General features: G+C 47.1%; 2 protein-coding genes across 12 annotated transcripts in view; one reads left to right on the forward strand and one right to left on the reverse strand.

Annotated features, from left to right (window-relative positions):
- Positions 1-4,770, forward strand: part of Ppp2r1b (protein phosphatase 2 scaffold subunit Abeta) — a 34,487-nt gene extending 29,717 nt beyond the window's left edge. Inside the window, exons 16-17 of one of the 3 annotated variants that reach the window (XM_006972331.4) lie at positions 3,558-3,658; positions 4,624-4,770. In XM_006972331.4, coding sequence (XP_006972393.1) covers positions 3,558-3,623 — 66 coding nt within the window. In that variant the 3' untranslated portion in view covers positions 3,624-3,658; positions 4,624-4,770. The remainder of the gene's footprint in view (positions 1-3,557; positions 3,659-4,623) is intronic. The other 2 variants (XM_006972334.4, XM_006972330.4) reach the window with 2 other exon arrangements.
- Positions 1,430-16,337, reverse strand: part of Sik2 (salt inducible kinase 2) — a 109,408-nt gene continuing 94,500 nt past the window's right edge. For 3 of the 9 annotated variants that reach the window (XM_076575355.1, XM_042280918.2, XM_076575356.1), the window contains 7 exons: positions 11,725-11,953; positions 10,834-11,118; positions 10,535-10,698; positions 9,586-9,696; positions 8,842-8,933; positions 7,440-8,051; positions 1,430-6,076 (listed from right to left, as the gene is read on the reverse strand). In XM_076575355.1, the coding sequence (XP_076431470.1) occupies positions 6,052-6,076; positions 7,440-8,051; positions 8,842-8,933; positions 9,586-9,696; positions 10,535-10,698; positions 10,834-11,118; positions 11,725-11,953 (1,518 nt within the window). In that variant the 3' untranslated portion in view covers positions 1,430-6,051. The remainder of the gene's footprint in view (positions 6,077-7,439; positions 8,052-8,841; positions 8,934-9,585; positions 9,697-10,534; positions 10,699-10,833; positions 11,119-11,724; positions 11,954-16,337) is intronic. The other 6 variants (XR_013052474.1, XR_013052476.1, XR_013052475.1 and 3 more) reach the window with 3 other exon arrangements.

Genomic DNA, 16,337 nt, shown 5'->3' on the forward strand with positions numbered 1-16,337 from the left:
GGTTGCTATGACAACACTACATGATGGAGTGATTCAACAGGCAAGGGTAAGGTTTGCAAAACAGTCACTGAAAGTGAAAAAAAAAAATCGAAACTTGTACTGATTCTCTTCCAAGGGAAGAGCTGTTTGCAGGCAGGACAGAGCTGTGCACATGTGCAGTGAGGGGTCCATGCTCCCAGTTCTGTACACACCTCACAGCTGCTCCAGTTCTCTAGAATGTTGGCCCAGGGGAACGGCTGAAGCAATGGGAGGGAACCTAGTCTCAGCTGCATCCACTGCCAGAGAACAGGGTTTCATCTTACCCTTTCACTTGGGGTCTGGCCCAAGTCTGGGACACATGAAAGCAGCTTGGTGAGGGATTCTCCAAAACTCTGAGGGCCAGGGGTTGTATATTGTGTCTTTTTTAAAAAACAATTTATTTACTTTTTATGTGTATTGGTGTATGCATGTATGTCTGTGTGAGGGTGTCAGATCTTAGAGTTATAGATGGTTGTGAGCTGCCATGTGGGTGCTGGGAATTGAACCCTGGTCCTCTGATAGAGCAGTTGGTGCTCTTAACCACTGAGCTATCACTCTAGCCCTGTACATTGTGTCTTTTTTTTTTTTTTTTTTTTTTGGTTTTTTCGAGACAGGGTTTCTCTGCGTAGTTTTGCGCCTTTCCTGGAGCTCACTTGGTAGCCCAGGCTGGCCTCGAACTCACAGCGATCCGCCTGGCTCTGCCTCCCGAGTGCTGGGATTAAAGGCGTGCGCCACCACCGCCCGGCACATTGTGTCTTAAAGGATGTCTGTCCCTGTAAGAAGTCCATGGTGGGTGTGTGTCCCTTTTACAGACCCAGGGAGGAGGTGACACTGTCACTAAGTCGCAGTATCCTGTGCTGGCCTTCCTGGCAGTTTAGCGTATCTTATTTTCCATCCCATATGTTACTTGTTCTGGGAGAGCTGAACAAGAGCACAGTGTGCTCGTCTTAGTTCTCTTCCTATGGCAGAGGCCCTAGTACAGACTACCTGCAGTGATGGGCTTTGTCCTGAGACTAACATCAAGGAGCATTAACCAGGCCCTGAGGGGCCCTGTCTGTATGCAGGCTGCGGTTAGCAATGTTTCCATCAGCGATCTGTAGTGGCTAACGTGTACTCAGGCAATCTGGGGCAAGGTATTATTTACCATGCTGACGTCAATGAGAACATATTATCCACTGTCCTTTCTGTAGTTTGAAATGAGCCTCAGAGCTCAGAGAACACAGCCACCTTCCACAGTGTGAAAACTCTACCCGGTACTCAATGAGGTGGAGACCTGCCTATAATCTCATTAGCCTGACATTCACATCACCAGGCTTTTAGAAAACAAGGTGTTTTTATTTTAATTCAGGAGGGTTGGAAACATAAAGACAGTACATTTTCCTTGCAGAAAATTACTCCATTTAAATTACCATTTGGTACAAAGATCGTTTATTAAACTGCATTTTAGGCAATTTTCTAACACTGGCAGGTTACACTTTGATTTTCCACATTGGAGCTATTAGGATTTGCACTCAAAATACCAAAGCTATGGAAGTCACCAATTTTTTTCTTAGTAATTAAAAAGCACACAGAAAAAAAATGACTACAGTCAGATTAAGTTTATCGAAAGTAACTCACAGACCAAGCTGAACCCAGCAAGACCACTCCCTTCCTTTCTGCAGTAGGCAGATGGCCTTGCCGCCTTTCTACAAAGTGCAAATAATCTCTGCCACTCACTTCTTAAGCTGCAGTCTCCAAAAGCAAGCCAACTTCAACTTCCCCTTTTTCTTGCTGCTGCTTTCTCCTTCACAGATTCTGGTAGAGGCAGATTTTTTTTTTTTTTTTTTTAAACTATGGGTAATGGGGTTGTTTAACCACTTGAATTTCCTTGACTGAGCAAATCCTGGGCGGGTAGGCATTAGTTATCTGCACTTCGTAATGTAACATTACTCCATCCACGGGGATGTTGTTTGTATTTCTATTTTTAAAGCTACCCCTACTCACCCATTTTGGTTCTGAAAAGACTTAGCATTCCATCATCAAAGCGCATTACCATTTTGTAATCCTGGAAGTGTTTAATAAGCCTTCCTTCTTGGCAGGACTTATTGTAAAGAAATGTGCTGGGTAGGAGTGGTGCACGCCTTTAATGCCAGCACTTGGAGGCAGAGGCAGGCTGATCTACAAGTTTGAGGCTAGCCTGGTCTACAAGTAAACCAGGACATTCTAGGACAGTCAGAGCTACATAGTAAGACCCTGTTTCAAAAGACCATTAAAAAAAGAAAAAGAAGTGTTCTACATGCCATCCCTTTAGAATAAAGGTTGAATTCACGATTCTGTGGGCAACCATCTTCTCTGGGGTTGACTCTGTTGACTAAATTTCCCCTTTGGCAACCAGGGAGGAATCCTTCCAATATATACTCACAGAGAAAAAGCACCAGGCTACATAACTCTGAAGGAGCAGACATCCTTAATTTAAGCCTAAACTTCCGCAATTTATCGGACAGTTGGATGTCCAGCCTGTGGTGTCCGTCTTTCCCTCCGTGTCTGGCACAGTCACCTGGATAACTACAGTGGGCACTTAAAGCCAGGCAGCTGTCAAGTGGGGTGGGGCTGTCCGGACAGGGCAGCCTTGTTTATGTAGCTGTTTGCTCTCAAGAGGAGGGGCTGTGGGCAGGGCTCCAACACAGAAGCACAGCCAGAAGCCAGGCGAAGGTGCTTGTCTCTGTACCGCCACTTCTGAGCTCTGTGACCTCAGCTAAGTCATGGATCCTTCGAGAGCTTTGCTCTCCTCAGCTGTGAGAACTACAGACCATCTCTCTTTAGCTACTTTCACAGAAACGATATGAGGAGTGTGAGAGCGCACTTGTGCAAGTGCCTGGTCCGTTGCTGTGAAAATGGACAGGCAAGCCGAGAGGGCAGGACCTGCAAGCACCGTCCTTGGTTAAGTTGCTGGGCAGTATCTTTACCTGTCTGTCAGCCCATGCAGTCATGTACCCAAATCTGCTCACAGGTAATGTGGACATAAGACGTGGTACAACTAGGAAGGCTGGAGTCTTCTACAATCAACTAGGCTGTTGTAACGGGGTAAAAATGGCTAACTGAGTAAGTGAGAGGATGATGGGGATCGGATGGATACTTTAGGGCCAAAGGACCCTTTACAGGTCACTGTCTCATTCCATTTACCACCAAGGGCAGGGAGAAAAGCCAGGAAGGCTCTAAGTTTCTGGACTCCCAGCCAGGGAAGACGTGTGTGTGTGTGTGTGTGTGTGTGTGTGTGTGTGTGTGTGTGTGTGTGTGTGTGTGTGTGTGTGTGTGTGTGTGTGTGAGAGAGAGAGAGAGAGAGAGAGAGAGAGAGAGAGAGAGAGAGAGAGAGAGAGAGAGAGAGAGAGAGAGAGAAAGTTTTGAAGTGTGTTTTGTCCAGTGTTGAAACCAGGCCGATGAGACTGCTCTTTCCCCCACAAATCACTCTGAAGGTAAGTTCTGTAAAAAATTTCCAGAAGCAACAAAATGATAAAGATCCCTGCCTGGGCAATGACTCCAACTTACTACCTGTTCTCCAGTTTTTACCTTTGATGTCTAGGCACAGAGAGACCGAGCGGCTCGGGTGGCTTCCGAGGAGGCAGTAGAGGCAGCCCAGCTTAGGGGTACAAACGCAGCAAAGGTCAGCCCTGGCACGGGGGTTCTGCAACTGCCCACTGGGGCCAGTGTCATCAAATGACACCCCATACTGTCTAAAGGAGGAGGGATGGGAAAAAGCCACGGGGACTGTGAATTTTCTTTAAAGCAACAGAGAGCTTAACTTACTGTTGATGTGAGTGTCAGTGTGTAATCAGAGCAGAGAAATGCTGGTTCTCACAGATGTGAGAAACAGGCTTGTTTCGAGGCTAGAGAACCCCACAGACGAAGGAGAGCCCACTGGGTCCCCACGTCCTGAGCTGCTGCTGGCACACTTGGGACCCTAGGAGCTGCTACTTTTTGGGTTTCTTCAGTTTCTGGCTCATCATCTTGTCATCTTCCAGCAGAGAACACTCCCTCTTCTCCAGTCCTAGTACCCCTCCCTGCCTTAGGTATAATGGCTCCTGGGGTACAGGTAGAGGCCTGTGATGAGTCCTTGCTGAGTACCCTAGTGCTGGAGTTCTGGGGCAGGGCAGAGGGATGGCTCCACAGGCTGGGTGGGACTAGGGGTATGGGGCGGGGGCCCTGTAACAATGCAGACTCAACTAAACACATTTGGAGGGAGCGTGGCAGGCAAAGGCTTAAGTCCTACCTCCCCAACATCAGGCCAGGATTTAAACACTTCTCATCTTGATGTCTTGAGATAGAGGGACTTTGGCCTTCTTTTTCCCAGGATGCAAAGCGAAAGGAAGGGCTTTGCTCAGACCAGCTTACATCAGTCCCAAAGGCTTTTCCTGGGGCCTCACTATCTCCCATTGGGTAGATTCTGGAGGGTGGTGGGCACAAAACTGCCCTGTCTTTGTTCCCAAGGTGGTGGGAAGGCAGTTTATACGGGCCAAGTCAGGGCAGGGTGAGGGTTGGTGCTGGCCAGACAGCTCCCTGGGAATAGATGAGGGGGACCCCACAACCCATGGTCTTCCTGTTGTATTAACACCTCTGTTTGCCTTACAGGGACCACCAGCATGTCAGCTGCATGTAAATACTAGAGATACACTTGCACAACTGGAGACTGCAGAACTAATGCATTTCCCCCAAAGCAGAGAGTGACACCCTGGGGAACCAAAGCCCAGAACCAAAAATAAAAAAGTACCACACAGATTGTACTTTTTGCTGAATGCAAATTTTACCTCCTGTTTGAATCACCAGCCTCTGTGGAGAGGCTGGTTTACAACGTAACAAAGCTAAGGGTTACTTACTATACAGTAGTGTGCACACTGCTGATGTGAACTGACAGGTGAGCACGCCAGTATTTCAAAGATGCCTCTCAGCAAGAGTGGGCCTAAGCCTTCTTAGTGTTACTTTAGGACTTGTTAGGAGAAACGGCTTGGAAGCTTCCACGGTCACTAGTTAGGGGACAGCAACAGAAGCAATCAGATGAGCTGACCACCAGGGCTCATCTGCTCTTACCAGCTCCATCTCGGGAAGTAAGGGTAGCTGTGGAGTTAGGGGTTTCTACTTGGAAGGAGTGAGAGGAGCGAACCGGAGCTGACGACAGGATCCAGCAGGATGGTTGGTGTTCTTCCCCAGGCGACTGTCCTCCCCTCCGCTCGGAGTGTCAGTGCCGACCAGGCTGGCTGTTGACGGGGGCTCCCGGCTTCTCTCCGCAGCCTTGAACCTTCTGACAGCCTCTCCGCAGCCCTCAACTGTCGCCTACCTGTCCTGCCATAGCTGCTAGGTCTCCTGGGCTGAGCAGCTCACAGCCCTGTTGGGGGGCAGGGGTTTATGCCAATCTGTAGCGGTGCTGTTCCTGCAGTCCTGAAATGAGCGGCCCCCATTTTCAATCTGGAAGGCATTTTCATTTCGTCAATATTACAGCGCTTCTGCAGTATATTTTGGGAAAACATCCTCCTCCAGTCTAAACAAATCAAGCCCCGTTTTATAGCTGGCTTATGTTGTAAAGCTTTAAAACATATTAGAGATCTTAATGAAATGATCTCTCAAATGAAATGATGTTCTTTATCTCACAAAATCATCGATCTTACGCACGAGGAGGAACAGAATCAATAAAGAAACACAATTTATCCTTACTGGATTTTCAGTTAAATCACAAAAATGACAGTCCCTCCTGCTATCCATTCGTGCTGACACCCACAGCCCAACTCCAAGCAGAGCGAGTGGTTTGCAGAGCAGCCTGGCACCAGTGGGGGCCCAACAGCTACAGTCTCTGGCCAGCCTCAAAGACATCGCATCACCGCCACGGGCAGGGCTGGGCTGGTGGCCAGGTGGCTCTCCGTAGACTTCCCATGCCTAGTCTTCCCTTGCCTGCCTGGACACTTACTACCGAGAGGAAAGGCAACTTATAGGTGTTTCTAGATGCAGCATCAGTGCAGTAGCTCTCTCTTCTTGTGCTTTAAGGAAGACGCTTTGTGCTTAGTGAATTCATCTGCTGATAGGACAAGCCACTCTAAAGAATAGAAATTATAATTTTATAAATAATACTGAGTTTGTAACACCTAGATGTCACTGTGCAAATGACAGATTACTAGTAATTACTTCTCGCTATCTAGTTGACTAGCTATAGCATCTACTTTTCAGTTCCTTTGATGATTGAATTCAAGGGTTAAGCTTTTCTAGTATATGGCTAACACATCTGTGGTTCTTTGAATATTGCTATAATACTTGAACAGTTCACACAAATCAAAACCTTGAGGTGAAGAATTCTGATTCCCACCTGGTGGAAACATACTGAAGTGACTTTGGATTCAGCAAGGCCATAAACGGAAAACTAGAGAAAAGGGAGCTGGACGTGGTGGGGAAGGCACAGCACTACCACTCACTTCACAGGGAAAGTCCAGGAAAGTCCAGTTTTGTGTACCCTTAGAAACATCTAAACCCTACACGAAATTACCAACTCTGCAAAGCTCCACAGCGCCTAACAAGAGTGGAGAGCCAGAGGGATTACTACAGTGTAGCAGACAGCAGGTCTCTGGAGACTGCAGCCTGTGCAGAAGAGCCTGGCTTCCCGGCTCAGGGCCCAACTTCCTGGTGCTTTCTGGTTTCTGCTTCCACCTCCACTGGGACCTATAGAGACGCTCCTGTTCTCTCTATAGGTGAGAGCTCTGGAGCCCTGAGTATTTTAACACTCGGCTCCCAGGGGTACTTTTGAAAAGGCGTTATCACGTGCTCCCAGAAAGATGACTGCAAGGTTTCAGGGGTCAGTGTCAGCTGTTACTTGGTGTCTCTGAAACACACACACCTCAGGCCCCACTGTGTGACAGTCTTGAGGACACCCTGCACCAAGAACTTAGGACTCTGTGACAACGCACAGCTTTCCTCTCCTCCCTGTGCATCGGGTTTCATGACGTATTCTCGACATGCACTGAAGCACCTTGCTGTTGCTTGGCTTTAGTGAAATATACTGCCTTTTCTTTTTCCCTGTGTGTATATATGCAATATACACATTGCTCCTGCTTTTACCAAGGCTTTCCTCGGACACGAGCGGGTGCAAACCTGGGTCTGTGTTGTCATTCTATACAAACAGTTGTTGGTCCCCCGTGAGAGCTTGTTCCACTTCATCTACAGGCATGCGCTTCAGCTCCCAACTATGTTCTAGCCCTTGCCACAGTTTTGTTGTGGGACAGAGCCGAGAGGAACATCTACCCTAGTCAAATCCTGATTCCAGTTGGGAAACTTGATTTTTCCCCATTAGGGAAAAGGGAAAAAAAATCAGCTTTAAATTTAAAGGGCTGGAATAAAAATATAAACAGAGTCTGCCTTCACTAGAGCCACCTTACTTCCTGTGCTGAGATTAATTCACCAGGACATACCCATTGTGTTGTGGATCCACAGCTTCTAGCATTTCACAATCAAAGAGTCCAGGGAGCTCAGAGAGGGCCAGCGGGTCGTAGCTGGATGGGGTCTCCGGAAGTCCTGAGCTCCTGGACTGACAGTCCGTGCCCGTGAGGTTGCCCTGCTGGGCTCCATCCACCGGATAGTGACAGGGAGCAGGATAGTCTGGTGCAGAAGAGGTGGTGCTTGGTAGCTCACAAGTCTGATAGGAGAACTGTAAGGGGGCTGGAGCAGCTCCTGGCTGCTGAGGTGGAGGAGGAGGGGGTGGTGGGGGTGGCTGCTGCAATTGTGAGGGTAAGGGATGGGGAGCCCGGGGGCTGGGTGCGGAGGGCAGGGGCTGCAACTGCATCTCCCGGTACTGGCTGAGGAAAGGGCTAAATTGCATCTGCTCAGAAGAGGGCTCGAGGACTGGGCTCAGGGGCTGGCTCAGGCTGAATGGTGGGGGCTGCTGGGATGGCGGTGGAGTCTCCTGGTGGGGAAGAGCCAGCTGCTGACTTGGTCGAGGGTAGGAGCTCTCTGCTATCTGCATCTGATTAAAATATGCTTGCAGCTGAGACTGCTTCTGGAGGAAGAGTCGCTTCTGTTGGAGCCTAAATTGGTAACACCAAAAGAGCATTTTACATCTCAAGTGAATGTAAATTCAATGTAAATTCAATACCAGGCAGGCATTAACTTCACTTTCTCTTTTTTTCTGTTTTATTTCTGAGAATCTTCTATACAGTCCAGACTGGCCTCAAACTTGTGATCTTCCCGACCTAGTCTCCTGAGTGCTAGGAATGCCAGGCATGCACCAGCACACCTGACACCCTCATCTGCCATCTCTCTCTTTCCCATGCAAGGGGGAAAATCAGTAATTCACCACTGTGGGGTTTGCCCCTATTTGACTGGCCTCTGAGGTAAATAAGTACTAATGCATTTTCTCTCAAGTTTCTCCCTCTAGAGAAACTAATTACTCATGAAGATTGCTCAGAGAAAGATAACGTCTTGGCCTCTGTGAGTGTCCAGGTAGGGTGACGATTAGGTCAATTTTACCTTGGCCAAGCAGCTTCTACTGGTTGGAGCAGCAGGCATGACCACTACCAAGGGGAAAGCCTCATCAGTGTGACCGACTGCTTCAGGCTACTGCTTCTGAAATCTTAGAGCCGATCATAGCCCAGAGAAATGCAAAGACATGGCAAAGTGCATGGGGGGGTGGCAGTCGCCTGACAGACTTATACCCTAGGATTCTCAACCGCCTCAATGACACCATGCCTGACTAGAAAAGGACCTGGTACCAGTGCATGGTCCTAGGAGACGCAGCTAGAATGGAAAGGAAAATACACCAGCCTTCTCCAGGCTGCCATGGAAACAACTGACTTTACTAGCCCAAGACTTCCTTACCTATGTTCCTGCAGCTGCTGTTCCAGGCTCCGAGGTGGTTCTTTACAATATATTGGACAAGTATTTTGGGCCTTTGGCAGAAGATTGGGCTTCTGGAAGATCAGAAAAGCAACAAGAGTCTAACCATATGCTATCAGTTGGATGCCTGTCTGGCCAGTATATCCAGAGTGAAGGCACTGACCCTCGTTCACTAAGACCTGGAAGAGCATCAGGTGCCAGGCCTCAGCATCTGGTTCTGGCCTACTTGTTCACTAAGACCCTGGAAGAACATCATCAGGTCAGCAGGCCTCAGCATCTGGTTCTGGCCTACTTGTTCTCCACTTGTGAAATTCCTCCAGGACGGGGAGGTCCATGGAAAACAATGAGAAACCAGACTTAGTTCTTGACAGGAAGCCCCAGTGCCTGCTGGGTGATTCGTTCTGAATGGGATCCATGTCATATCATTTCTTAGGCTCTTCATGCACCAGTGTAGATGGCCCTGTTACCATTTTGTAGATTAATGATCCCGTCTTATTATTCACAAATATAAAGTTAGAAACAAGCCAGGCTTCTCTTTTTTAGTACTCAGTGGCATATCCTTTCCTACTATCAATACAGGGTATAAAACTAAGTCTGAACATGTTTCTAGAAACTACTAATATAGGGTTAAATCTGCCTGCCTATAAGGAATAAAGCAGCACCCTTAAATAATGCGAAGAGGTTTCTGTGACAAAGCAGCTGAACTAGGAGTGCTAAGGAGCCCACCTGGAGTCGATGCTGTAGGTACTGGCTTTCCAAGCTCTGCTGTGGAGAAAGTTGAGGATGCATGCTGGCAGAGAGTGTGGAGACACCTTCCTGCTGCTGAGAGACTTCCTCCTAAGGATCAAGGCAGTGGACATTACAATTTCTATGTGAGAAAGTTTCAATTCATTGTTTAAGCACCTTTGAAATGACTGAGTGAAATCTGGCTCCACATGACCTAATACCCAAAAAAGGTTTTACCTAACTAGTAGGTTGAAGGCCACTTATACAAAGTTAGTAACTCAACTATTACCTAGTCAGTATTAGAATTAGAACAAAAGCACCTGTGTGGCATCACAAGAAGGCGCTTACCTACATGTGGGCTCTGAACACTGGCTCAAGAATAGAATAGTGATGTTTGTTGTCTTTTTAATGTGACGATTCTTCATATGCAGTAGTGATTTCACATCAAGAGTAATGGCAAGGAGCTTCTCATTTGGTTGATGCTCATCATCATCATCGTGTGTGTGTGTGTGTGTGTGTGTGTGTGTGTGTGTGGCGGTGTGTGTGTGTGTGTGTGTGTGTGTGTGTGTGTGTGTGTGTGGCGGTGTGTGTGTGTGTGTGTGTGTGTGTGTGGCGGTGTGTGTGTGTGGCGGTGTGTGTGTGTGTGTGTGTGTGTGTGTGTGTGTGTGTGTGAGTGTGTGTGTGTGTGTCAGGGGAGACTGAGTCATCCATCTATAATCTGCCTGTTTTGGGAACCCAAACTAGACTGCGCCTGTAGGCCTCTGTCTGGTGCTGAGTACCTAGGAGCAGCATGGTTGGGTTTAAGCTGTTAGTAACAGCAGCAAGAAAACCTCTGAGACCTGGGGCTTTCCCATAAAGCCAATTTAGTTAGGACTAGAAGAAAGCTCTCTAACTGAGAACCATACATCTACAGGATGAACGTGGTGTTGGGAAGAGCCTGTATACTCACCTGAGGGCAGCTGCTAGAGAGGTCTTGGAGCTGAGGAGCAGCTGATGTTAAGTTAGGGTCCGCCTCTGATCCTATTTGTTCATAGAGCAACTGTACTTTGTTCAACTCCAGAATTCCTTTGGTTCTAGCAAGATTCTGAAGATGTTGTCTAAACGCTACAATTCCTGCAAAGTACAAACATCAAACAGTTTAAGAAGCAAAATAGGCCTTCTGGTTATCATACATTCACACTAGCAAGGCAACATCCTTCTCCCATACCTCTGATTGAAGTTTTCAAAGCCAGAAAAGAAAGCACTCACCTTGGGTAAGGGAAGTGTCTGATGCTCTGCGGCCTTCTCGGAAGCTCACAGGGGACCGATTGTGGACCTCACGTTTCTGCGAGCTCAGAGCCTGCATGGCTGGGTTGGCAGGTCTGAGGCTTATGAAAGGAGATGTCATGCGGGGTGAAGGCTGATTAGCTAACATGATGTCCTTCAGGGAAGGGCTGTCTTCCAGGAAGTTCATGTCCCTCTGAGCAGACCCCATATCGTACTCAGAGTCCACACTGTCAAGGGAGGGGTTGTCACTCACAGAGAAAATTTTCCCTGTAGAAAAAAATAACAGATATTACCCAAACCAATAGCTTCTTTAAACACGCTAACAAAAAGCAAGACAAAATGGCAGACTCTAATCCTGACAGCCGCATCTTTCAGGATGGGCAAGAGGACTGGAGTACTCACAAGTCTGGAAAACAGAAAACTCACCTAAAAGATAAGTTCTTTTCAGGGCTGGGAATCCTAAGTGTAATTCAGGGGCAGAGGAGCTGCCTAATGTGCTCTCCAGCACCACAAACAACCCCCATCTTTCCACAATGCTTTTACTGGTTGGTTTAAGCATCTTCAAAATTGGTAAGGAAAACATTATGGAAACTATAGCCATAAGATCTTGGCCTTGAAGAGAGCCATAATCCCTTATGAAGCACACCGTATCCAAGGCATCCTGGAGTGGAGGGAATCAACTCAGAGACATTACTTTTTAATCTCTGTCAGCTGTTGTGTAGACCTAATCCACAGAGTCCATGGATCTGCTCCATAAAGGAAGGGCAGCTGCATGAAATTCCAGAACTTGGTGAGAATGGTCGCTATTTCTTGATGCCTGAAGTATGAAAGGATGCTGTAAGGGTTTAACTTGGTGCTTCTCTGATACCATACCTGCCCCAGGCATCACAACCAATTGGTTAGTCACTTCTGACAGAGTGTGCCGTCGCTGCCCACTCCGTGTGGCCTGGAAAGCTTCAAAGGCCTGACTGGGATCTTCCTCGGCCTCTCCTTCTGTCTCCAATCCTTCATCAATGGAGGTCTCCATCATATTGCTGGGCAGTGACTGGCATCCCTTCCTCACCAGGACAGGGGGCACAGGGTCAAGCAGGCAGCCATTCACCTGTCAGTGTGAGAGGAAGCTCAGTTGCTGCTCTGCTGAGGGACACCCACAGCAGAAAACCAGGCCAGGCTTAATTCAGGCAAGTGAGAGAAAAAGTAAACTATTCCAGTGTATGCACTCACTCCCAATGGCAGCACAGACGTCAGAAATGGCGGCGAGTCAACTAGAGCGCCCAGAGACAGAAGCCCCCGAGGACCCAAATTGGCACCGCCACCCAGGTCACTTTGAGTCATTGTTACAATAACCACCTTTTCAGTGGTTTCCAGATGAACAGGATGTGCTGGCTTGAGGCTTACCAGTCATTATTATTTTTTAAATAAGGAAAACAGAAGAAAAAGATGAACAACTTTTCACTTCTAGAGCAAATGTCTCATAGCTGAGAGAGAACAGTCACTGACACTCTAATTATCAACCACAAAACATACTGGTTCTGGGTATCCTTTTGTATTCACAACTTAAGTACTCAACTATTTGGTATTTTGTTTTTAAACTGGTTCTAATGTGCCTGAGGAGTGGAAAGTAAGAATTAGTTGTAGGCAGACAGATACCACAAAAAGGATTGAAAAAATTCAAATGGCAAACAGCCAAAACCTTCCATTATAGAATAACAAATGACTCACAGCTCAAAATTCCAGCAGAGGTTAATCAGCCCCAGTGCACGGCACGGCATCCTCACCCACTAGCAGTTCACACAACGTCGACGGTGCCTGTCTCCCAGGGAGAGCTCGGCACAGACCCTGAATGCGCACACTGCCTCCCCACACAGTTGCCAAGCAAACCACCTAATGGACAGCGAAACAGCACACAAAGGGGAGTTGTGGTTTCAAGTTCTGGCTGGTAAAAGCCCCAAAGAACAGGCAATTATTTACCTCATTACTTTAACTATTCCCCTGTGGAAATCAATCCGCTTTCTCCTAGGAATAGCTGCTCAGGAGCAGCCAGCAAAGGAAGTCAGCTCTCTGTGGTACTTTCAATTGGAACACACTGGGTAGAACTATTGTTTCCACTGAAGCAGGGGCAGCTCATATCTGTGAGAAGTGACGAGGAACTGCTCTGGGAAGTCAACAAAGGCATTGCAAGGCCCTTTTTTTGGAGAGGGAGAGGGTGACTCAGAGCTCTGTCTGTTTGGAGGAGCTGATTCCACAAGCATCTGGGGCTAGAGCCTTCATGTTGGTAAGGTAGCTGATACGTGGCCGATGCTTTCTCCCAGACCACACAATTCTCCCATGGCACAGAAACCGGGAAATCTGCAATCTGGCCAGCAGCTGTCATTCTCTTCCTGGCCCAGGCCAGATACACGTCTCCTTTGTATTTAATAGTTTTCTTACAGGAAAGAATGGCCAACAACTCTTATTCTAGGCTCCTTAGCTGTCCACTGTCAGCTTGCTAAGGCTCCCAAGACCTTTTAAAGCAATCACTCCTGAGCACACTTATATGTGCAGTCTTTGTCAAATGCCCCTCCCACCCCCTGTGGTGTAGGCAGTATGAGCAAGCTCTTTTTTCCCTCAGCACAGAAGTCACCTTGTCCTACGTTAGCCAAACCAGCCAGCTCCCTGTGAATTTATAATCTTGTAAACTTATTGTCTCATCTAAACCACAAGAGGAATTATGTCTGAATAAAGTCTCTTCCAGGTATACAGCAATGGTTGGATTTTTCACTGATCTGACTTTTCATCTGGGGACAGTTAGAAAAACAACACTTGGGGGCTGGAGAATCTGTAAAAAAGCCCATGGGGGTGGCTCAGGGTCAACACGGGTGAGCACCTTTGGCCACAAGGAGGTTTCCTGAAGCAGCTGACCATCATGCTTAGCTAGGGTTTTTATTGCTGTGGTAAAACACCAAAAGTAACTGGGGGAGGAAAGGATTATTTGGCTTACATATCCCAGGGCACAGTCCACTGAGGGGAGCCAAGGCAGGAACCTAAAGGCAGGAAGTGAAGCAGAAGCCACAGTGGAATGTTTTGCTTGCTCCCATGGCCTGCTCAGCCTGCTTTCTTATAACATCCAGCTACCTGCCCAGGGGTAGGACGGCCTCCAGTGAGCTGGGCCCTCCTCCATCAATCATTAATAAAAAATGTTCCACAGGTCAATCTGGTGTGGGCATTTCTCAATTGAGGTTTCCTCTTACCAAATGACTTGACCTTGTGTCAAGTTGACAAAAAACTAACCAGGACAGCACCCATCCAGTTTACCCAGTGACTTGACAGTAAGAGAAACCAGGTAAGTTCTCCCTCTTAGTGTATTTCACTGTCATCCTGGGAGGAAGAAGGACTGAGAATTCACTTCTAAGCCCCTTAACCATCTACTAGACATATAAGAATATATGACTAAAATGTTGGGCTAATCTACATAAATTATATAAGCTTCGAGAAGTAAGGATTTATGCTCTAGAAATACTTTAGACAGAGTAAATGCCAGGCTATCAAGATGTGGGCAAAATGTAACCCTTGTTTTTCAGAGACCTCGTATGTAGTAGATGACACACGTCCAGCAGTCAGTGCCCTCAGAGGCCCCAGCACTGACTCAAAGTCCCTGAGCCAGCCTCTCTAAATTCCTCTGTTGGCCTTAATTCCCAAAGTGACTCTACTTGAAGATGGGGCCTGTAAGTGAGGGAAGCCCTGACCCAATAGGATTAGTATCTTTCCAAGACAAGACACATGGAGGGCTGCAGAGAAGACAGAGCAGCAGCCAAGATGGACATTACTGCTCTTGCAGATGACCCAAGTTTGGTTCCTGGCACTCATGTCAAGAGGCTCACAACTGCCTGTAATTCCAACTCTAGGGAATCTGACCCCTCTGACCTCCGTGGGCACCAACACTCCCGTTTGCCCATAATTACACATACAAGAAGGAAGGACACCTGAAGCCAGGCGTGGTGGCGCACACCTCTAGTCACCACTCAGGAGGCCAAGGCAGGGGGGTTAAGTGTTTGAGGCTGGCCTGAGCGTCACAGTGAGACTGTCTCAAAAACAGTGAAAAAGAATAGACATCAGAGAGCTTGTTCTCAGCTGCCCCTGGGTACACAGGAAAAGCTATGTGATGTCTCAAGACAGAGTGGGAAGGTGGCCATCTAAAGCACAGGAGGGAGACTTCGTCAGAAACAGGACCAGCTGGAACTAACACTGTCTTGCCCTCTGGCCTCCAGAACTCTGAGAAACAAACTTTCTGGTGTTTAAGCTCCTTACCCTATGGTATTTTGTGGGCAGGTGAGCAGGTTCATACAGTCCACCAAGCATATACAAGCCATGAGTCTGGGGCAGAGAAATGGACCTTACTGAATTGCATTCCACGTGTCTGGCAAATGTGGCACATGTTGAGCAGGTGCTGTAGGCTCAAACCTGAACTTGATCATTTGCAAGTTAAGGTGCTTAGGCTCTAACCAAGCTCTGTTTTTGTTTTTGTTTTCACTTGTAAAATAGTTGTAAAGTTGTTTTGAGAATCAACTAACATAATTTAGAAAAAATATAGTTCCTTTACAATACACTTTGTTTTTTTTTTTTTTAAACAAAGGGGAGTGCTTTTCAGTAAGAAAGTATAAAAATAAACTACAACACTTAAAAACACACACACATTTTTTTCCTGCCTTGAGGCACATTACACAGGTGAAGAAGGAAAGAAAGGAATCACAACAATGCTAGAAAACTCCTTTAAAGATGCTGCTTTGCTATGGAGCCCCGAGCACCTCTGTACTTCTGTCCTCTTGCCTCCTTCTACTCAGTGCTGGTTATATGTGCACTCATACTTGGCTTAGAAATGTATTCTTAAATAATATGGCATAGTAATTAAAGATCTGTACATAAAATTATCTACCATAAGTCTATTTAAGGATGCAAGAAAAAGCTGTGTTCAAAAGAGGTGTTTTGTTGTGGAACATTACGTTAACTAGGCAAAGATGTGTTACATTTGTTTATGCTGTGGAATATTACTTTAACTGTGTGAAGGTGTGTTGTATTTGTTTGTGCTGCATGTGTTTAATTGTGTAAAGATGTGTTGCATTTGTTTCACCCTACCTGCCTAAGGTACCTGATTGGTCTAGTAAGAGCTGAATGGTCAACAGCTGGGCAGGTGAGGGACAGGTGGGGCTGGTGAGCAGAGAGAATAAACAGGAGGAGAAATCTAGGCTCAAGTAGAAAAAGAGGGAAGGAGGAGAGAAGAGAGTGAGGGAGAATGGGAGGGAGACACCCAGGGCCAGAAGCCAGGCAGCTGCCAGCCAGCAGACATGAGAAGCAGGAAAGTGATATGTACAGGAGGAAAGAAAGAAAGGTAAAGAGCCCTGAGGCAAAACACAGATGAAGAGAAACAGGTTAAGTTATAAGAGCTAGCAAGGAATGAGCCTAAGCTAAGGCTGAGCATTCACAACTAATATGAAATCTCCATGTCATGA

The sequence above is a fragment of the Peromyscus maniculatus genome, chromosome 7 (genome assembly GCF_049852395.1).
Source record: "Peromyscus maniculatus bairdii isolate BWxNUB_F1_BW_parent chromosome 7, HU_Pman_BW_mat_3.1, whole genome shotgun sequence".
NCBI lineage: Eukaryota > Metazoa > Chordata > Mammalia > Rodentia > Cricetidae > Peromyscus > Peromyscus maniculatus.